General features: G+C 45.0%; 1 protein-coding gene across 10 annotated transcripts in view; it reads left to right on the forward strand.

The window, feature by feature from the left end:
• Window positions 1-21,482, forward strand: part of fbrsl1 (fibrosin-like 1) — a 276,651-nt gene that overhangs the window by 231,551 nt on the left and 23,618 nt on the right. For all 10 annotated transcript variants that reach the window (XM_040028516.1, XM_040028511.1, XM_040028512.1 and 7 more), the window contains one exon: window positions 11,053-11,101. In XM_040028516.1, the coding sequence (XP_039884450.1) occupies window positions 11,053-11,101 (49 nt within the window). The remainder of the gene's footprint in view (window positions 1-11,052; window positions 11,102-21,482) is intronic.

Raw genomic sequence — 21,482 nt, forward strand, 5'->3', positions numbered from 1 at the left:
TTACACTGGCTTCCTGCCAGGCTCCTGTCAGCCTTGGATGTGGGTGACGGCTTGGGCAAGGATCTCAGTGTTCAGAGACCCGTTACAGGTGTGCAACAGAGCGTGCTAAGTCTCCAATTACATGTTGTTGGGTGGCACGAGATGCCATGCGGGTTCACAAGGCCAGTTGGGAGCCCCTGTGGCAATGCACCTGAGCATGTTTAAAAAACGTTAACACTACAAACCAGTGGCCCCCCTAGGCGGACTGCTTTTTGATGCACTTATCTTTTTAAAGATAAATCTATCATTTAACATGGATTAACATATTTTGGGAATCTTATACAGCAACTGAAGAGTTGCCTTCAATAACTGCAAGCAGTGATAGGATAAAGACTGGAAACACTAAATGTGGCTGGCACTCGTGTGCACCTGCAACAGCCTGTGTTTCTTTAACAATGGCGATGAGTGTGATGGGAAGTAACAAGAACAGCTTTTGTCAGGCGTGACTTGAGATGACACCCCACATCCCTCATCTTCCTACTTTGCCCAGTCTCAAAGCTTTGACTCAATCTCTTGACACACAAGTGCAAGAAAAAAAGATGTGCTTATGTTTTTTTTTTCTTTCCTGCTCAGTGTGTCATCTGGCATCTTCTGGCTATTATGTTCACATTCAATTGCATCTCTGTTTACGTTGGCTTCTACAGTTCAACCACATGCATCTTTACCGCTGACAGACATGAAATGCAAACACCGTTTTTTTCTTTTCTTCTCTGCTGAATGAATAGCATTCAGTATAAAGGCCTAGGAGCCTGGACCAGCTAATCCAAGGATTCTCTCAAATGTGAGAAAAGGCTGCTTAAGCACACAAGCTGGTGCCTTGACTTCATCTGTTTGCGTATCTCTTAATCAAATACAGGCAGAAGGCACCTGAGCCAGGCTGAGTGCTTCTGGACATGCAAATGTTGAAAGTAAGTCGAAGGAAATAGAGGGTTGCCATAGAATTACAGGAGGAAAAAAACAAACAAGTTTTTAAAGATAACAAAAGGTTTTGCACAGCTTAAGCTAGAAGAGGCTTCCTTTTGTAAGTGCAGACAACTCGACATTGAAGAGGCATTTTACAGTGAGATCGTCAGGTTTGTTTTATTGACATCAGACTGGTTTGTTAAAGCGATCCAGCACTGTGGTAATGACCTTTTAAACCTTGCTTCTTCCCATACACTGCAAAAAAATCAAAAATCAATTCAGTGCACTATGAACACAAACTTTAATAATGTCACTGGAGCCAACAAATGAAAATGCCCTGCCTCTGCATTTAACATGGTATTCTTTTTACGACTCTTTTTTCCCAGTCATACACAAAGAAAACAAAGCTTTTAACAAGCACTAAGATATTCATCGTCGCCATCGCGAACAAGCCTAGAAAAGGGTATCAGTGCTCTGGGGAACATGCTTTGCCTGTTGGGTTTTTTTTTTTGTGCACTTGAATAATTTAAGGAGTTGCATGTAAGACAAAGATGCATTCACTTGCTTCATTATATTTTAATCCAGAGCAAATGATGCTCCACGTACACTTGGCATGGCCAACGATGTTTAGCAGCCTTGTCTTCAGTGACTGCTCATAAATCTGTTCCAGCGGTGCAAACAAATTTGAATGCATCTTCCTCACGCTGCCTTTTTTTCTCTTCTGTCCAGGAGTTTGTATTCAGATAGATTCTAGATCAAATCCTTCTGTCCTCAGGTGCCACGCTTTACTTGGAGATTAATACAACTGGGATTTACAGAGTTCTCCAAGGCTCCTAAAAGAGCAGACAATTACAAAATGTTAGCGTTGTATCGTTGTGCAGTTAATTCAAATACAGCCGGTGGTGAGTTCCTAGTAATTAACTGAATGTAGAAGGGTGCCCTCAGATGACTGCTACTGTGAATTGGTGCTATACAAATAAAAGTGGAATTGAACTGAATCATAAGGTTAATAAAGCTGACCTTGAGTCCAGTATTGATGGGTTGTTATTGGTCTGGACATGACAGTATAACCCACAATGACCATAAATCAATGCATATCATTATCGTTTCACACACAGCGGCAGAAAGCAACGATAACTGAAATTAAAAACCACCACAAACACGATCGCTGTCAAGGTCGCCTCAGAGTGTGGCGTGTTCAAACGCTGTTACACAGTAAGTGTCAAGTTTAAAGCCATAAGCTCTCCCACAAGATCTCTGCAGTTGTCGCGTTGGTGTTAAACTAGCTTTTGCTGGATTCTCAAATGGTACACAGTTCACTCGCCACCTCCTCCATCATTTCTTCCCTTCCACAGCAAAGCTCCTGGCATGTCCCACTGATATCTCATGATGGTTATTTATACACTCCCACCATCCCCACATTAAGTCACACATCTGGACTGTCGGTGACAGAAAAGCTCGAGCGCTATGCCATGAAAGAGATGTAAGGGGGGCAGAGAATTTGTAGCTTAGTTTAGGCCCACACTTTTCCATATTAAAGACTCAGGAGACGCCTGAATCAAAACCCTGTATACGTTTAAGAAGCAGTGGTGTTTAAAAGAAACAGCAACATCAAAGTGTAAAGGATTCAGGGCTGTGACAAAGCAGTGGGTGTACTGTGGGCTGCTGGGGTCTATGTGCTATATTAAATTCCCCTTATATCCTCAGAACACAGCAGTCCAGTAGCAACAAACCTCATCTACTGCTTATATACTAGATGGTAAATCCAATAGCAGCTTCACCTCTCTTTGTTTGCTAATGAAATTAAAGTCTGTCCCTGTCAAAAGTCACTTTAACCCTTAACAGACAACACTGGCATTCTCCTCCCTTTATAAGGCCAGCTGAGCGGTGAAGGCATTTCTGAAGGTGACTGCCTGGGCGTTAGGTGTCCTGTCCCCCCTTCTGGTAAAGCCTCAGGGAACAGCTTGGGTTACATCTGCCTGAAACCTGAGGCCCGATGTCTGCATCAAAAGTAAATTCCACTTAACTTGCCACATCCCCTTCCAATATGACCTGGGGGCTTAGGTGGCCTGAGACTACTTTATATAGCGCATACCATGTTTGTTTGTGCTAGCTTGGGAAGATAGTGTGCCTTAAAGTGAGACGGTAGAGTTTTCCACTCCACCACTTGCTGTCCCCTGCCCGAGTCCCACTTCCTCCCCTGCAGGGCAAGTGGTTGTATTGATCTCGATCCCGAGCACGGTCAGCTTTCGTGGTGGCAGATGACACGAGAACGATGCCGAGATACATTTCTAAATTCTCTTTTACGAGCGAGGCGCCGTTATCAAACCCCTCTGCGAAACACCGAATTGCGAGGTCAGGAGCTATAAGTGTCGTGCTAAAGGTCACAGGGTCACAAGCATATAGCATGTTAACAGTGTAGGGTTAAGGAAGCTCTGTGGGATGCAGCGTAGAGGCTGGCGAGCGGAGCCTAGATCCCCCATAGTTTTCCTAGCCGAGAGTCGGCATTACACTCCCACTGGTATTAGAACAATATTTATTTGTGTTAGACGGGAGGTGATTCATATTACTCAAAATCACTGGCATAGTACGACTGAGATCTGCCTTTTGCTGCGCATTTTTTCCTCTCATTAAAGGTGTCCGTGCCCAGAGGAGCAAACCAAACCTACCACACATTTACATGTAGTGCCAGCTCTGCCTTTTCTTCTTTTCTGTGGTGCTGTCTTTTGCTGCAGAAGAAATTCACCATGTGTGGGTTGAGGCAATGGAAAGGGTCACAGCTTTTTTATCGCTGCATTATTTAAGATCCTGCCGAGTTTGGTTTTTTTTTCCTCTTAGCAAATTCGAGTCAAAAGCGCACTGCAATCTTAAGAGGGAGGAAAAAAGGAAGAATGTAACTTGTGTAGCCCGAGGTGTGCTATGACTCACCTAGACATTGTTCAGATGGAGTGAAAAAAAAGAGTTCAATAGGAGTTTCTATTGAGCAGTGCTTAAAGCCACCTTTCTCTTAACAAGCTGCAGTGAGAGGTGGTTTGCCTACCAAGCTTGCCTGCAGCTCTCCGCAGGGCGATTATGTCACGGCGGGCCAGTCAGAATGATGTGTATCTCTCTGTTAGAAGGCAGCTCTACTGCAGCAGAGGCTCTGACTAGGAATATTATTATTATCTCCTCCAGGATCCTCTCCACAGCAACAACGGTGCCGCATTGTGAGAGCTCTGGAGAAAGCTGTTTTTGAAATAATCCGCCTGTCTGTTATCCTGCCTCTCAGACAATAACATCCAGAAAGGCTTTTTTACTTTCCACCACCCACGCTGACAATGGTGTAAAGGCTTTACAACAAAGGGATGATGTGGATATGGGGAGAGTGAGTTTCCGTGTCCTTTCCTATCATACCTTCTCGCAGCCGCCCAGAGGGAGCCAGGATTTGGTTGTGGCTGTTGACCAGCCAATCAGGGAGCAGTGAGCCATGTCTTAAAGGGCTATCTGCCATCTCTGCTGCCGAGAAGCCCGGAGAGCCAAGAGAAGTCATCAGGTGCTCAGATCCATATCAGGGCCAGGGAGTAATGACGAACAGCCCCCTGATTCCGCTGGGAGATTACCTGGCTTCTTATCGCTGCTGGCACACATTCTGACATTAAAAAGGAAAGGAGGCCACGCTCTTTTCACAGTCAGCTGCGCCGCACCGAAGAGAACTATCGCTATCTCCTGCTTTTGTTTTACGTCACCCATTGTCCTTATCGCTTTCTTTCCCCGTGCCCGCGGTTTTAAGCAGAACTTAACCCCCAGCCCGACCAGTGATCGAACCGCACATGCTTTTAAACGACTGAGCTCAGATGCTGGTTGTGCATTAATTGAGTTAAATGGATTGCGATGGTCGAGATGATTTGTCTGTCTGCTTTTATTGCTGCAATTTAGACTGTGCCTCATTGCATTATGCCACTTAATGAGAGCCCTTAGCAGCTGTTTTGTCTCTGCTGGTATTAACATGCGCAGGTTCACTTAACAGGAGAAAGTGGGAATGTGTTAGCCCTAATTTCCTGCAATTTGTAGCCGTTAATCAACCAAAGGCACTTTTATAAATGGAATTTCTCTACTTTTTATTCCATACCTGTTTCTCATATCCTTTCTGTGCCTCTGTGGGGTTGAGATAGTGATTTGTGACCTCCCCGATTCCTATACCTCACCACCACCAGCACCACCTCCATCCTTTAGTTGGAGCAGGTCTGGATCTTCTCTAGTGAAATATGCCTCATCCCTTTTCCTTCATTTCTCCTTATCTGGTTAGTGCTGGCTGTGGGCCTGCTGCAGCGTTGATTTGTGACCCTTTCCGTCTACAGCGGCAAGAGGCTTTAATGCAATGCGTGCCTCTTCCCTTCTCCCTACTGATGAAACGGACCTCTGCATTCCCCTGATAGATTGCTAATTTGTATACTAAACTGACAGGCAGCGGTGATAAGGGCTAGCAACTGCTACGCAGCCAGGGAGGGAGGATAGGTAGTGTGGGGTGCAGTAAGTGAGACGAAGGGTAATATTTTACACAAAGCCCAAGCCCCCCTGCTCTCTCTGCATTCATTTTCCTGCTTCTGTTGCTAGGGGGAGAGGGAGCAGGAGCTTTTCAACCCTGGCTCTCTGTCACACATGCACACACGCACACACACATGTTACATGTTAAAATGGCACTCGGGGCCAAGCATAAAGAGGTTTGCGTGTGTTTTGCATGTGTGCGAGGGGAGGCCACTCCATTCTCCACAGCCACTACGGAATTCATTATCATCTTAATGATGCTCCATTTGAGGCGAGTATCTGTCGGTTGACAGTTGCGTGGGACGTTTCTTCTCTCTTCGCCATATATCTCATCATGCTCGCTGGGGGTTTGCAGTCTTGCTGGCCCACACCTGTTCTGACAAGCAGGCGGCGGTGAGAGTGGTGAGAGTGGTGAGAGTGGTGGGTAGAAATTGAAGGTAAGGTAGATGTTCTCTGCCCAGGGAATGCAAAGCATCGCTACGACTTATAATAAACGACCGCTCGGGAGGTCATTAAGTTTCTGGAACAGCGCGAGGACAAATGCAGGCGAGATAATTAATTTGGTGTCTCCCATTGCAGCCAGGGAGCTGTAGGCCCACTGTGCATGTCTAATGCGGCATTTATTGCAAAGGTAGCATTAGCGGGTGTCTAGGGTGAAAAGGTGGCAGTAACTGAGGACCCTGAGTGGGTGCTGATAGCAGTCTTAATTGAAGCACTATGCTACTCCCATATGAAGGGAAAAACGGACCCCTTATTGTGTCTTGCTTGTGCGTTTTTGTTGTTTTTGTACAGATACACTTCTCAATGTAGGTGTTCCACATTGTGTTCTGTATATATATGTATTTATAAGGGTTTCAAATTACTGTAATTGCGTGTTAAAACAGTAACACGGGTGGCCATCTGCAAAATCAACAACAACAAGGACAAAACATGAACCTGTACTTTGAAAGGAGACACAGCTTCAGGTGACAGTGAATGGAAAATTGGAAGAGAGGGCAGTGAAGGAGGAATCTGACATTGATGGAACACCAAGCAGTGAAGCAAATTAACACTGTGTGTACGTGGGTGTTGGAGGGGGGCGCAGTAAGTGTGGATTCACGGTCAGACAGGTTCAGCCGGGGTAATCGAGAGCCTGATCGTCCATCTCAGGATACACGTCCTTTTTGCCCACTTCACTTCTCGGGGTAGGTGGGCTTCCTGTTCACTTTCATGCTACCGATAGGTCACACCAGTGCAGCACAAAGCAGCTGTGTACTCCTACACTGGAACATCAAGTGTCTTTGCCTCCACTAAGACATTTGACCCACTCATCCTGCCAGTCAGGGGAGCACGGACAATATGATGTGCTGTGTTTGCTTCCTCCGCTCTATTACCCATGATTATGTAGGACAACATTCCTGCTAGCTGCAGCACAGGCACACGCTCAGTTGGTATCCATGGTATTCCTGTACGTGTCAGGTGATCGTCTTTTGGTGCTGCCCATTAAATTGTTTCTCTCTTATTGAGCTGTCAATCAAATTACAACAGTCACCTTTTCAATTAGGAAAAATGTCATTTTGCAAACTTGTTTGGAGTATATATACGCGCTTAGATTAGCCACCTCTGTGCTTGTCCTACGACGGTCTGTCAGGAGCATAGTACGTGCCAAATGACTCAGAACTAAATTGTAATTATAGTCTTTACAGGCGTGAGCCCACCACAAAGCCTACTAACAGGTTTCTTTGTTTTCACACCACAGCTGTTGTGATAGCTTTGCCAGCTTGTTTAAAAATTATTTCTCTGCAGGGAGGGGAAGGGTTGCTCCTCCTTCATGAGAACAGAACAGGAGGAGCCCATATTAGGAATCTGCTTGTATTTAGTCTGGGTTTACCTAACCTTTGGCTGTAAGATTTCACCCTGTTTGGACATCATTTGTTCTGGCTCCAAGGAGCAGCTGTAAGATCAAAGGTAGCTGGAGGCCGAGGGATCGTTTGATAAAAAGTACGAGGGGGGGTGTCTGGTGGATGGGGGAGAGAAACTGGTCTCTCAGCAGTCTTTACTAAATGAGGTTAATTGAATCTGGGTAATTGCTGACCTTCCTGTCTCAGTGAAATTACAGCCTTAACTGATCAATGCTTTTCATAAATTTATGCCTCAAGGTCGTTCAGCTGATTATACTGCCCTCCCTTACTGCCCACGTTGCCTCGCTCAGTTGGCCCATTGTGCGAGAAATTAAGCAGGGAAGCGTTTCAACACAAAAAGAGTGCAATTATGCTCGTTTCAGATTTTCCAAATTAATTAGCTTGCTGTGTTTTTAAGTAAAGGGAGCGTGGACGTGGAACATTTTCAAAGATTATTCCTCCTCGCTTCTTTGCTGTGAAAGCAAATGCGTTTGGCTTTGCAGGAAATGTCTCACTTTTACTCCTAGCGAGGTTCGCTATGCCCTGCTCTCCTTCTGCTGCTCTGCAATTATCTGGAGATTTATGCAGTCAATAAGTCACTGGTGTTCGGGGAAGTTGGGGACTTTTTAAAACAAACAGCAGTGTAATTTGTAATTTGGCATTCCCTAAATCTGGGAATTATGGTTCTCCATGTGGCTCTTTAGGGAGTTAGCACTCTGATGGTGGGTTTACTGGCCAAGCTCCCTCCCTGGACTCCTTCTTTTTCTTCTCCCTCTTGTTCCTTTTTACGCCTGCCGAGGAAACGGGAGGATTTCACAGCTGCTGAGAGCTGGGCCCTGGCTGGGCCCTATGACCTCCTTCTTGCTTACCCCCTCCCTCCCTGAGTCTCACTCCCTTTTTTCTCCAGCTCTCCAGCAGTCTCTTTCCTCAGGGAGCTCTTGTGTGGCTCAGAGGAAGCTGAATCATAAAGCATGGCTAATGAATAGAATAGGGAAGGAAAGCTGAGGCCTGCTGACGGCCCTCCAGAGAGGAGGCCAGGCCCCTGAAGCCCGAGGCTCAAATAGCAGACGGTCCCCACAAAGGTCAGGCTTCCTGCGGCCCGCTCCAAGGGCTTTTAGCTCCCAGGCAATGTGGCTTGAATTTCCCCCATTACTTTTTAAATGGTTAAATTTCCCCGTTTCCTTTGGAAAACCTGGCCTCTGCTCCTCTTTCTGTTTTTTCATTGTCTCTCCCATTCTCTCTATATATATATTTCCCCTCTGTCTCATCTTTCTCCATCTGTTTTTAATGGCACCCAGTGTTGCCTCAACAAAGAGAGTGTGAAGAATTTGTTATACATGACCTCTGTACACCACAACCGCAGGCAACTCAGACTGCCAGCAGCACAGCCCCGTGAAAAAATGTCAACGTGACCAGCGAAACCCAGAAAGTTCTGCAAAAACAACAGCTAGCAACATCAGGGCTCTGCTTTGACATGCCTTTTTAAGAAGTGCTCTTTGCAAGCCGGCCTTGTAATTGTGGATTATACAACGGACTCATGCAGACTTGGCAGGTGCAAAACACAGCATTAAAGTCTAAATATTGGTTGTTGATGTTACTTGGAATACATTTGCACTATAAAACAGCTCACTGCACAGTGAAAACAGCCAGATTAGGAATAAGGAGATCTTGGCACGTGAAGAACAAGCGTTTTCTGTTCTCTTTCTCATGAACGTGTTATGTCTGTCTAGCTGTCTGGAGAACCACTCTGGTCATAACAATTGCTTCAACTGTTACGCCGAGTTATGGCATTACCTACCCTGTCTTTTCTGGTTTTGTGACCCTGTGCCACACTAAGCGAGTCCTCGAGCCAACTCCCGTGTCCATTTGACAAGCTTCATTTCATTCTGAGCCCATATTTTTCTTCCAGGGCCTCCAGGGCAGCGATTCAAGGCTGAGGTTGTGCTGTTGCAGCGCTGAGGCTTGGTACTGGAGCGTTTAATGTCGTCCAAAGCTAACAAAGAGCCTGTGTTGTAGGCTGGCGCCCTGGTTCTGGGAGACTGAAAGAGGGCAATGCACAACACTCTGTCTTTCCTCTATAGTCTTTCACCTTGTCTACTGTAAGAGGAAACAGGAAATATTGCAGTTCAGCTGAGTGTTCGCCCTCCTTTGAATGTCCCGCCCACTGAGACTGAAGAGCTGTTATTGACCTTTTCTTACAACGTCTGCTTGAGGTTATTGAACTACCCAAAATTCGCCAGTTGTCTTCCTATAAGCGCTGCAGTTAATTATTAGCGTAACTGAGACAGTTGCAATTGTCGCTGCCTAATTGTTGCTGAGGTGTTGAAGAATTTAATAAATGCCTAATGTGTCCTCGATTCAAGCCTAATAGTGCTGACATAACATCAGTGGCTTAGAGCAAATCTTGTGTTGTTTAATCATTTTGAATGTGTCTGGCAGATGCAATCGTTCAGAGGCACTTTGTGGCATCTTCCCTTTAGGTTCAATACCTGCATTTTGTTGAGTGTTGAGCTGAGGCATCAAGCGCAGACATGCAAACATTGTTCTGAACAGTAACACAGTGGCAGCCGAGGAGAAATTGGGAGATCTTGGAAAGAAGAGGATGTCCTCAAAACACTTGTGAAGTACTAACAGGGATGCCAAGGACAGCCATCTGTGTTTACAAAATCATTTGCTTTCTCTTTCTGTCTCTGTCTCTCTTGTACTCACTCTGATTCACTGTTCATTCTTTACATATGCTCCCTTTGTGCCGCATAAAATACAAGCATGGCAGTTAAGGACACTCGGGCCCTTTGGGTGGAACATATGTTCAGCTTTTGCAGCTTTTTACAAGTCGGCAGATCCCAGATGAGAGCAGCTAAAGCAAAGGGAAATAGTGGCTTTAAACAAAGCCCGTATATGGGCTGCCGTTACAGGCCGAGGGTTTTCATGGTTAATGCCGTCCTCCAAGCACGCAGACAGTGTTTTTGAACAATGTGGCTTTGCTGCTGTTTTGACTTGCTGTGTGGTCAGCGGCCATGTTTTTTGCAGAAATAGCTGATGTTACTTTTATTAGGTGTTCTAAATTCAAGGGCAAAATAATCCTTCTGTGTTTAATATACTACAGATGGCTTTCTTCTTCATGCGTTTGCCCAAGCACCATTTTAATATAGACAACCAGGTCTCTGCTGCTCAGTGTCATTTGCATTAGCCACGTCTGGTCATCACTTCACTTCCAGTATGAGCTGATACTGTCATCGATATTAAATGAGAGACATATCATATTCTATTCGTGAGATATGTACGTTTCTTGAAAAATAACACAAAATGAAATATCATTTCTGAGGGCTAGAGAGAGGGTGCTGGAGCCTTTGTGTTCGTAACGCTGCATAGCCATCTTCTGACTTCCTCCGTCTCTGCTGTCTTTGACAGCATTTCCTTTAAGGGATTTCAGGTGGCACAACAGTGCCACCTAATGTTTCCTCGTCAGGAAAAAATCAGACTAGGACCACTTGGTACAGAGGGAGTTCTCTGCACTGGCTGATTGAAGACTGTTGATTGACTGTGTAATGCTGTGTGTGGGAGATGAACTTTACTTCTAAGCACTTATGACCACATTTGTGGCTGGATAAGCCTTTTACTGAAAAAACAAAAGTATATATCTGTGTTTGCTTCCCAGCTAATGAGACAAATCCACTAAAGGTCTGCTGTCCTTTTTTTTTAACAGGTGTCTGATGTAGGATCGGAGAAGCTCTTTTCCCCTACCACACCCAAAGGTAAGCCCGCTCTGCTTTTTCTCTTTCACCGCAGTCTTTCCTCCTCATTTATTCACATCAGCTACTGGGTCCATTCAGATTTAAATGTCAGCAGACATAAACAAGGTCTGGTGACTACATATGCATACATTTTTGCCAGGGCGCAGAGTGGCGTTTCTTGGACGACCTAGCCAAAGGCTTAGCCTTCCTACATATTGGTTCATTAGAGGGGATTTAGAGCCTCTCTGCCACATGCTCCCACAAATGGGAACTTCCCCTCAGGCAATACAAGCTCTCTGACAGCAGGCCTGGACCATAATGGATGCCAAAGGAAAAAGGCAGAAAGAGCTTTGTCAGCCCCCCAGACAGCACAAATTCAGTGTGCGTGCATCCATATGCACATGTATGGATTACAAGTCCTTTGCTTTTGCACAGGATGAGCATGATTTGATGCAGTTTTTGCATTTGTGTGGTTTCATGCACCTAGTGACATACTGTGTATATTAGGCAGGTCATACAGAAACTATGCAAGCACAGAAGCACCTCTATATTTAACACATGTAATGGTGCAGTGCGTGTGGCAAATACATGTTATTTTAAGTGCTTGCTCCCCAACACACCTGAAATAACAGAAAGATGAACCAATCAGATGCATGAGTGCTTTCAGCCCCATTTAGTAACATGTAACTAAATGATGAGGCTGCAGATACTGTAACATGTGATAGTGTTGGAGAAAAAGTTGCAACTAGCGTACCTAGCAAAGGCTTCGAGGTTGTTGTACAGTACTTAACGTCCACCATATTTACCAAACAGATCTTCACAGGCTCCTGAAGAAATGTTCAGTCTACTTCAGCACAACAAAAAGGAACGAGACATCATATTGTGATGTTGTTACTGTTACAAGTTCATTGTAAAGTCTATCAAGTTGGCAATCCAATAAATTGGCCCAAAAAAAGAAACAAAAAACAGAAAAAACAGTAGTGCAGTGTAGGTTTGGCTAAGATCCAGCCCAGTCAAATCACCCAATCCTGGTCGGCAGGTCAGCGCAAAGAGAAACACACAGGGGCAGGCAGTAGAGGAGCAGCATGATCAGCTCTACATCACATCCACCAATGTTGCCCTGCTAACAGTGAGAAGCCAGATCTGCCTTGCAACAGGAAGTTACAGTAGCGCGTCAGTGTCAGTGTTCAGAATTTGGTGCCTGAAATTCTCTGCTGTTGCCAACTTTTTTGCACCGGCACCAGTTTTTTTTTTTTTTTCTTGGACGGGGGGCACAGTGGAAATGTGTAGGAGCAGTTGTAAATTAGGCACCAACACCGTCCTGGTAGAGAAGAGGTGCTACTGACAGATAGCAGCATGCAGACCGTGTTCCCTCAGGGCAAGAACCAGGAAGGGGTCCCATTAACACAGACTGAGAGGGAGGGAGGTGGAGCTTTAAAACAGTGCAAAATATAAGGTGGGTTTTGGAGGGGGCATGTCTGCAGACTCAACAATAAGATTTGTGTATTATAATGTGACGGTTAGGGATGCATACATGTATTTGTTGATACTGTTATATTGTTGAAAATGTATTAAAAGATCTTTTGCTGTAAGGACGTAATGTAACAAAAGTGATCTGTTGCTCCGAAGTGTTGCTTTCTTTAGCACAGTAGCTTTGACTGCTGAGTGGAAAAGCATGGCTGACAGCAGGGAGAGAAACCAGGCTTGCAGACTGTGTGATGTAGATGACCTGTGACCAGCACTGGCCTTAAGAAACCAGCATTCACAATGACAATGACTTCCAGACTTGCATGGTTTAGAAAACAACTAGACCACATCAAAACAACTATTCCCCACCAGGCTGTTGAAATACTGCTGTTGTCAGCTGTCAGGGTGTTGACTTACTTTTATGTTTATGCAGAACATGGCTGCATATAAGCAGACTCTACCCTATAGAACTGCGCAGGCATGTGCGTACTTGATATTTTCCATTTTAGCCAGTGTAGAAAGACCTCTGTGGATCTGGCTAATGTTCACACAGAGCTGAGGATTAGGTCCACGGAATTACATCCCGACAATCCAATCAGAGGCTCCTGATTATCACACAGATCAACCAGATTCTGTTTGGGCGATGCAAACGAAGGACACCAGATTAGAATTAGAGGTTAGAAAGGGAGAGACGACAGAGAAATTCAGCAGTTTGATGAAGTGATTTGGTGACAGTGAGGAAGAAGTTATCACGCTAAAATTGCAGAGCTGCCAGCCAGCCTCATCGCCCATTCCAGAGTTGTTGTCCAGCTGTAATGGATTCTAGGACAGTGTTTGTTTCAGACCTAGGCTGGTTTTTCCTCTGTGTACGTATAATGTGTGTGCAATACAAAGCAGCCCACAGGCTGTTTTCCTCTGGTTTAGAATGGAGAGTATGTGTCCCATTACCCGTCTCGCTCACGATCCTATAGGACTGATCACCAGGCCTGTCGAGCTGTTGGCTGGAAGGCTCTCGGACAGATTTCCGTGTGCACGCAACCCCACTCAGGCACACACACACCGAAACATTATGGCACACATAAATATGTAATGCTGTGATGATGTTTGGCTTCCACAAATTGCTAGATAATGAGTGTTTCTCTTACTTTCACCTCTTCCTCGCTCTTCAGTGTCGTGCTCCTTTCTGAACTTTATTTTGCGATTACGTGTACAAACAGTCGAGGTTAACTCCAAATTGTACACAGGCCCACAGTCTGTCATGTTAATGAAACGGTTCAGGGTTAATAGAGGAGAGGAAAGACCAACATTGTAATCACTGATGGCAGAGCGCTGTAATTATGCACACAGGACAGGGTTTTGTGCAAAACCCAGACACCCTCGCCGTCTTTCCCTCATATTTACTTTTCATCATCTCTGCATTTCTAGCATGTTGACAGCCTGTTATAGATGTAAGCTGACACTACTGGTAATAGCACAAGTGAATAGTATCTGTAATAACAGAGCACACACTGCAATTCTCTTTGGGTGTTGTTACCCAAGAGCTAGCAAGAAGTTGCACTGAATGTCTGCCTGTGTTGCTGGTTATGATGTAGGAAGGTGCAGCAGAGGTCAAGCATTATCTAACACGTATTGGTTTTTGTTTATTTGCTGTCTTAAACCTCCTGCAAATTATTGATTTCCTGGAGGATGGCATGTTTAAGTAAAAGAACTCGTTCTCCACTCAGGGCTGCTCTTATTGAATCGCGGGTCATAGTTTACCGTTGTCGCTTGCTTGAAGGCAAATGAGAATCTAAATGTAGCTGCTGAGCATTCGCAGGGCACCTCCACAGAGCACAGATAAACACCTCACTGGTAGGCCTTCTCGTGACATTTCAGAATGCCGGGCATATGGATGTGCCGGGGAGTTATCACCTAGCTGTCAGCAGCTAGAAATATCTGAGAGGAACACTGAGGAATGTGCACCGACTGTGCTGAATGTAGCATCTGTGGGTTTTAGAGCAGTAAGTATAGTGTATATGCCTTCTTTGATTGCTTCCTAGTTTTCACTGATGCCTTATTGTCTTAGCTAGATGCTACCTGCCACAGAGTGATTGTAAACCCACGCTGTGTGCCATCCACCAGAGAAACCTGGGGCATCTTGGGATAGCAGGCGAAAGATTGGTAGAAAACCCATTTCTGAAGTGGATTTGTGCCCTTGTAATCCTGATTAATTTTGACCCGTTGTGCTCATTTTAAACAGAGCATTACAGTAAGCGTGAACACAGCAAGCTCTGGGGCGAAACCAGGAGCTTAGCGGCTTTGGGAGGCTTAGCTGCAGATGGCATTTTAAGCCGGACTTAATAAATTGTTTCCATTAAACTTACCGGCCCACACATACTGGATTAGACCAGTGGAACAAAGGAAGAGGAGAGCGTGTAGGGGAAGAGAAGAAAACACACACACACACACACAAACTGCCGTGATGCACATCTCGGCTAACATCTCTCTGCGGCAACGTGAGAGGTGAAGATGAGGTTAACGTAATGTTCGGGGAGAAAGACGCTTTTGGACATGCAGAATTAACTCACTTTTGATCTCTTGCTCATCAGGGATGTCGGACCAATTTGGTTAATTGACATAGAAATAAACAAACAAAAAAAGATTCATAAACCATTTAGCTTGGCAGTGGATTTAGGGCTTATCCTCTAACTGTTTATATATAAACACATTACCACTGCTGTAGCTTAAGGATTTAGGATGTACCCCTACCCTTGCCTCCTTTTTTTTTTTGCTTTTTTTTTTTCCTTTGGCGCATTTTTACTCATACATCCGTCTGTTTTTGAAGGAAATCAATTCCTTGTGGTGGAGCCCTGCCTCTTCCCTTTTCTATCCGCAGCCCGCCCGCTACCTCCTTCCCCCATCGGCTCATGGCTTGCTCCCTAAGCTCTCATTATGTGCTACACAGTCCAGGTCCCTGTGTCGAATCGCTAATCAACCACCCTGTCTGCAGGCCTGCTCTCTCAATAGGTGCTGAGTGGCCTTTGTTCCACCACTGATGTTTGCTGCATGTCAATAAAAGAGCTATGGTCTCTTCTACCTCCGCCTCCTCCTCTTGCCTCGGCCAGACAGAGCAAAAGGCCCGCTCCTACAGTGAAAACTTACATAAAAATGAAACAGTCTCTCACCTGCTGCATTCTGAATGCCGGAGAAGGGAGGAAGGATGGGTGATTGGAAAGGGAGCAGCAAGGTCAGGGGCAGGGGATTGAGGGCGGCTCAGGCATAGTGAAGTAGATGAGAGAGCATGTTTGTGTTCGCCTGAGCAGCTCTCCTCTGGCCAGGTCAGTGTAATGTATCACTAACCTCGGCGGCCAGCCTGACTGTTTGCAGGCTCTCACCCATTAAATAATAAATGGAGGTTGACCCTCTGACCAGCTAATCAGCTTTTCGCCCCCGTTGAATCAGGATATAGTGGAGTTAGATAGAGAGTGTGGCTGACTGGCTAACAGGCAGGCTAGATGACTGCAGGGCAGACGTGACGCTGGGAAGCATAAGGGCTGCAAAGGCTCCATCCAGATCAGCAAGCTCTGGAATTGAAAAGCAGCCATCACCGCTGTGGAATCTAAGCCTGGCGAAGCTCACGTCGAGTACCTAAATTGATTTGTTGACTAATTCCAGACAGGAAATGTTTTCTTTATCCGCAAGACCGATATTCCTGTTGTTGAAATAACAGTTTCTGGTATCGCCCCCATACTTTCATGTTTGAAAACAAGCCGTCCCTTACACCTCTTTCACTTGTTGAGCTTGAAGAGAAGCTTACATGTCTCTGGATTTGTTTTAAATATTAAAAAGCATGAACTCAGAGCAGGATACAGAAAGCAGAGAGATTAGCTGGCACTCTGAGTTCAGGGGAATAAAACCAAAACATGACTTGTTTCCTTATCAGTCTGTGGGCTATTTCTGTAAACAGCCATAGGGCAGCTTATGAGTGATTTGTTTTCAGAGAAAAGGGCGATATTAATGTTCCCTTTATTGATAGTGTTAATGCTGTTTGTGCAGCCATCCTTGTCGGAAAGATGAAAATAAATAGGGGGAGCTCAGCGGAGATAAGACACGTGTTTAATTATTAATTGAGCCATTACTGACAGAGATTGCCTTTTTTGATTTAAAGCAGGAAGGTCTGCTTCAGGGACAGAAAAAGCAATTACAGAATTCCCAGTTTGCACCGCCGCTGCCCATCGTTCAGCGGACACTGCAAGAGGGAAGTGGAAGGAGACAAAACGCTCCAACACACGCATACATCCTGTCACACTGCGCTGTTCCATAAATTATTTTAATTCTTCTTCAATATTTATGGCTTTTTAAATTATGATTACACAGTCATGTACTATTCATGTAGAGTGGCAGAGAGTCAAAGGGACCAGTCCACATTACCCACAAGCCCTCTGTGGTCTGGCACCTTAAAAAGCTGACTGGATGGAATTTGGTTTGGTTTCGCATCACTCAGCCAGTGAAATCAGACTGTATCGCCTTTTACGAGCTGCCTGTTTTCAAAGACTGTCTTGATTTTGTATGCGTGGCAATTAGCTGCCTTGTAAAGTCATTTCTGGTATGTCATTAAACCCCCTGTGCACTCTGCGGCCTCTGTTATGTCCATTAGAAAAGCGTCTGCTCTGTGCAAATCGCCCAGCGGGCATGAAATATTAACTCTGCCTTCCTTTAGAGCATTTGGTAACTGCTGGTTAAGTTTCATTCTTGAAACAGAAACTCTCTCTTGTCTGTGTCAGCCGTGACACGTCAGGATGCTTGACACCTGTCAGTCAGTCCTGTCGCTCCCTGTCATCTGTGTCAGTGAACCCATGGGTGGTGATCGGCTTGAGAGAAAATGGAAGTCACGTTGAACGCTGTATGACTAGGCTCCATTGTGTGCCTCTGCGTTCATTGACCGAGTATGGATTCAGCTTTAGCTGTGGAGTGGGAGCAATTACAAAATCACTAAAGGCCACGAGGGAATTTTAGGATACGTTGTCTGCGTTTTGGCTTGAACGCCGACAGACGCTGTTTCTCATCTTACGTGTTAAGTCAGAGCGAAAATAGTGCAAGATTTCAGTGTACTTAACATTACAGCCTCGAAATCCCCCAAATACATTTGGGGTTCAGTACAAAGAACAGCTTTTCAGTGTTGCCTCTTCAGATCAGATAAACTATTGTACCTCAGCTACACGCACATAGCATTGTGTATACTTGCTAAAACAAAAAAATTGCCATTGTTTTGACAAAACTGGTTGATTTATTATATAAATGTTAACATTCAGACCCTGCAGAGAATTTAATTTAAGCAGCAGCAAACTAGCATGCTGAAGCTAACCGCAGTAGTCATACTTTGGTCTGATGCGTCCCCCGATGGCCAACTAGCACGGCTCAGGTCGAGTCTTGTCTCAACAGAGAAAAAACATAATAAATGGATGTAGGCTCAGTGGTTTTTGTGGCTGTTGTTTTTTTTTCCAGAGGAAGAGAAGAATATAAAGAGGATAAGTCCATACAGCAGCAGCAGCAGCTCTCATCACATCTTCTATCTAATCTTAATCCTCCTCCTCCACCAAAACAACAGCCAGCTGCATCGTGGAAGGCGTTTTCATTGTTTACTTATGAGAATACATGACCAGCGTCTTATCACAGCTGTCAGGCCTGAAATGTAAAGCGTGTCGCCTGTGATCACTTGCAGGTTTTCTTGTTTTTAATCCTTCAACTCCAGTCATTCTGCTAGCGAGAGTGGGTCCTCCCCTCCCCACATCCCCACACCCCACCCTTTATTTGTTTGAAGATCCCAGTTCTTCGCTATGTGCATTTTAAGCTCATCTGTGCTGAGAGGTTCAGAGCCAATGTTGTTTGCAGATGAGGCTGTAACACTCACTGACAAAGCCAGATGGTAGGCGATTGTGGCCAAACATGACACTTGGATAATGTACAATCGCTGGCAGGGGGACATTCAGCAGCCTAGATGGATATTACGAACATGCTTGTAATGCATTGGGATCAGTTCACACAGCTTTATAAAGATGGAAAAACCATCAACAGGAACAAAACGGATGTAAAATGCTCCAGATTCCATGAGAGACGAAGGACGTCCAAGTATCAGAAGAATGTGCCAGAGAATTTAGGGGTGAAAGGAGGTGAACCCAGTAAACACGATCCCAAATCCAACAGAAGTATCGTCCTGCTGTATAACGTATTTCCCGAGTATAACCAGATGGGTGGTCCGCCTCCAGTGTTTGTTCGGTATTCATAGCCCCTTACCTTTTCTCTGGTAGCGTATTAGTACCCATGTTTCTGTCAGTGGCTTATCAGAGCCACTGTGTCTACAAGTAAAACCACAGGCTCGGGCTAGCTTGAGTGAGGGTTGGGTCTGGAGAGGTTTGCGATAGAGCCTAGCTATTAGCCTAGAACTCAACACATGGTGAAAGATGTAACCCGATACGCACTCCTGAGAACAGGCTTGTGTTTGCTTGTGCATTTCACCCGGAAAGAGCAGCATTAATCGTCCCAGTGTTTGTTAACAGACAGGGAGTAATTCACTGAGACAGAGCGCCCTGCGTTTTGGACAGTTCAGAGGAGGTTAAAAAAAAGGAACATGAACAGTGTGGTCTCCTCCAATATTCAAGCGGTCATCTGTTTGGCTGTTGTTTTTGGCTACCGGTGAATTCCCTGCACTGGGCCCTGGTGGTGGGGCCCCTAATGACCTCTGACTGACTCTAATACCCCATTCAGCTGAGCATGGGCTCCAGCTTTTCTGGCTGTTGGGTTAGTACTGCTGTGTTGAAGGGTGAGCAGCAGGACTGGGATTTCACTGTTGTTTGCTTTGGGAAAGAGCAAGAGAGATTGTTCCAATGTCACACAACCCACGGAGAGATGTGTACAGAGGACTACCAGCAGTATCGACTGGGGTTAGGCTGATATATGTAGTCTTGCTGACATTTTCCTTTTGTTAAGATCAGATTTCCCACCTTTGTATAATGCTGTTTCTCTGATTTAACATGTACTGTATAGCAGATTATTTCCTAGATTATCATCAACAAGAATTGGGTGATTAAATCGTGTATCAGAGCTATTTTAAAAATAATGAATAAAATAATTTTTTCTTTCCTTTTTGGTTCATATTTATGTAAATTTTCAGGGGTAAATATTCACCTTAAACATGGCCAAAGTTTTAAATTGCCTGGTTTCAAGAAGTGGAGCTATCCTAATTTGTTCATATAAGGTACAAAGCCCCGCCCATAAAGATGGCTTCAAAGGTCACCAAAACTCATTGTTCCAGACTTTGTATTAACCGAGGGACTAAACTGTGAGATCACTGTGAACTTTAAACCAAGCAAAGACTAAAACAAACAAACATATGGAGTCAAAAATATTATAAATGTCCCGTTTACAATATATTTTAACAGTTATAAGAGTGACCATGTCAAAATATTGAAATACTTGACAAATTTGTGAATATCTTGGCATTATTAGTACAGAAATGTAATCTTAAAAACAACTGGTAGTGCAACCTATTACAAGCGATCTGCAGAGTCAGCCCAGTGTTATCAGCACTGATATTTACTTTCCAAAGAGCACATCTGTTAAAGCCTAACTGTGACCAATTGCATCAACATCACGCCTGCCTGTGTTTTTGGAAAAGATCAATATATGGTTATCTCTATCACTAATGATACAGTTATTGACTCATCAACTGTGCAGACAAGTGCCTCGGGCTCCTTATCAGCTGTGGCACACTGTATTAGTGTGTCGGGCTGGTGTAGCGCCGGCCTAATCCTGGTAGCAGGTGCCACTAGAGCCGAGGTAGAGTGGTCATGTTTTTCAGGGAGGATGAGCCATCTGGGTCTTGATACTTTATGGTGCTTAAAACACACTCTCAAGTGTGACACTCCCAGCACTTACCTTTTAGCTGCACACAATAATCTAAGCGCTGGCTGCTAAAGGGAGCGAGGAGGCTTTCAGGAGAATTTACAGGGTTTGATGTGGTGTGGCGCCTCCACTTCGACATGGATTCATGAAACAGTCAGACACACTTGGCGGTTTGATTTTGATTCCTCCAACTCCGTCAGTGTTGTTTTTGTCATATTCTGTCTGAAATATGTCGAGCAGAAAGAAAGCCTGTTTGGTTTGGTTTTTTGCCTTTTTGTGCCAGCAAACCTTGCTCAACACTTTTCTGGGGCCCTGTGTTGTTTTCTTTTCTCTGTTCTTTTTCTTTTTTCCTTCCCCTGGTGTCGTCTGTTTCATCTTGCGAGTGATTTGGCTCATTTCAGAGTCCAATTTCGCTCCCGTTTTACCGTGCACCACCCCTCTCCTCACAGACATACTCACATTCACACATTTCCCCAATCTGACACGCTGCCTTCACACTCCAAACAAATCAATTCTTCACTTTCCACACTTGGAACACCAGAGTGAAATGCTGCCGCTCACAGCAGCCCTGCAAACACGCACACTGTTGTTTCTTGCCCACTAGGGCTAAAGGAGGCTAGATTCTTTGTTTGTGTGTGTGTGTGTGTGTGTGTGTTTGTTGGCACCCACTTGCATGCGTGGCATGGGTTTAGGTGCAGACGATGCTGGGTTTAGGTTAGCAGCAGCCTCAAAGGTCAGTATCCAGGCCTTGTCTCCATTCGTTTACTTGACACGATTCTGTACCCTCTGCTCCCTCTTCCCTCCCCTCTGCCTTATTAACTAACCTCTCTTTTCCTCTTTCTCCCCCCGGTCTGGGTCACTTTATCCCTCTTCCTTGGCCTCTAATCAAGAATGATGAATGAGGTGCAAGGAAGGACAGCGAATGTTTGTGAACCTAATACACCCTCCAATTGTCACTCTTGTTGTGGCGGCAGTGGGGAGAAGGAGGGTAGTGCTTTTGAGAAGGCTTTTGTGTGTGTTTGTCTAACTAAGCTGTGAATGAGAGCTATTTCAA

This window comes from Simochromis diagramma, unplaced genomic scaffold, assembly GCF_900408965.1.
Source record: "Simochromis diagramma unplaced genomic scaffold, fSimDia1.1 OVJJ01000781.1, whole genome shotgun sequence".
Lineage (NCBI taxonomy): Eukaryota > Metazoa > Chordata > Actinopteri > Cichliformes > Cichlidae > Simochromis > Simochromis diagramma.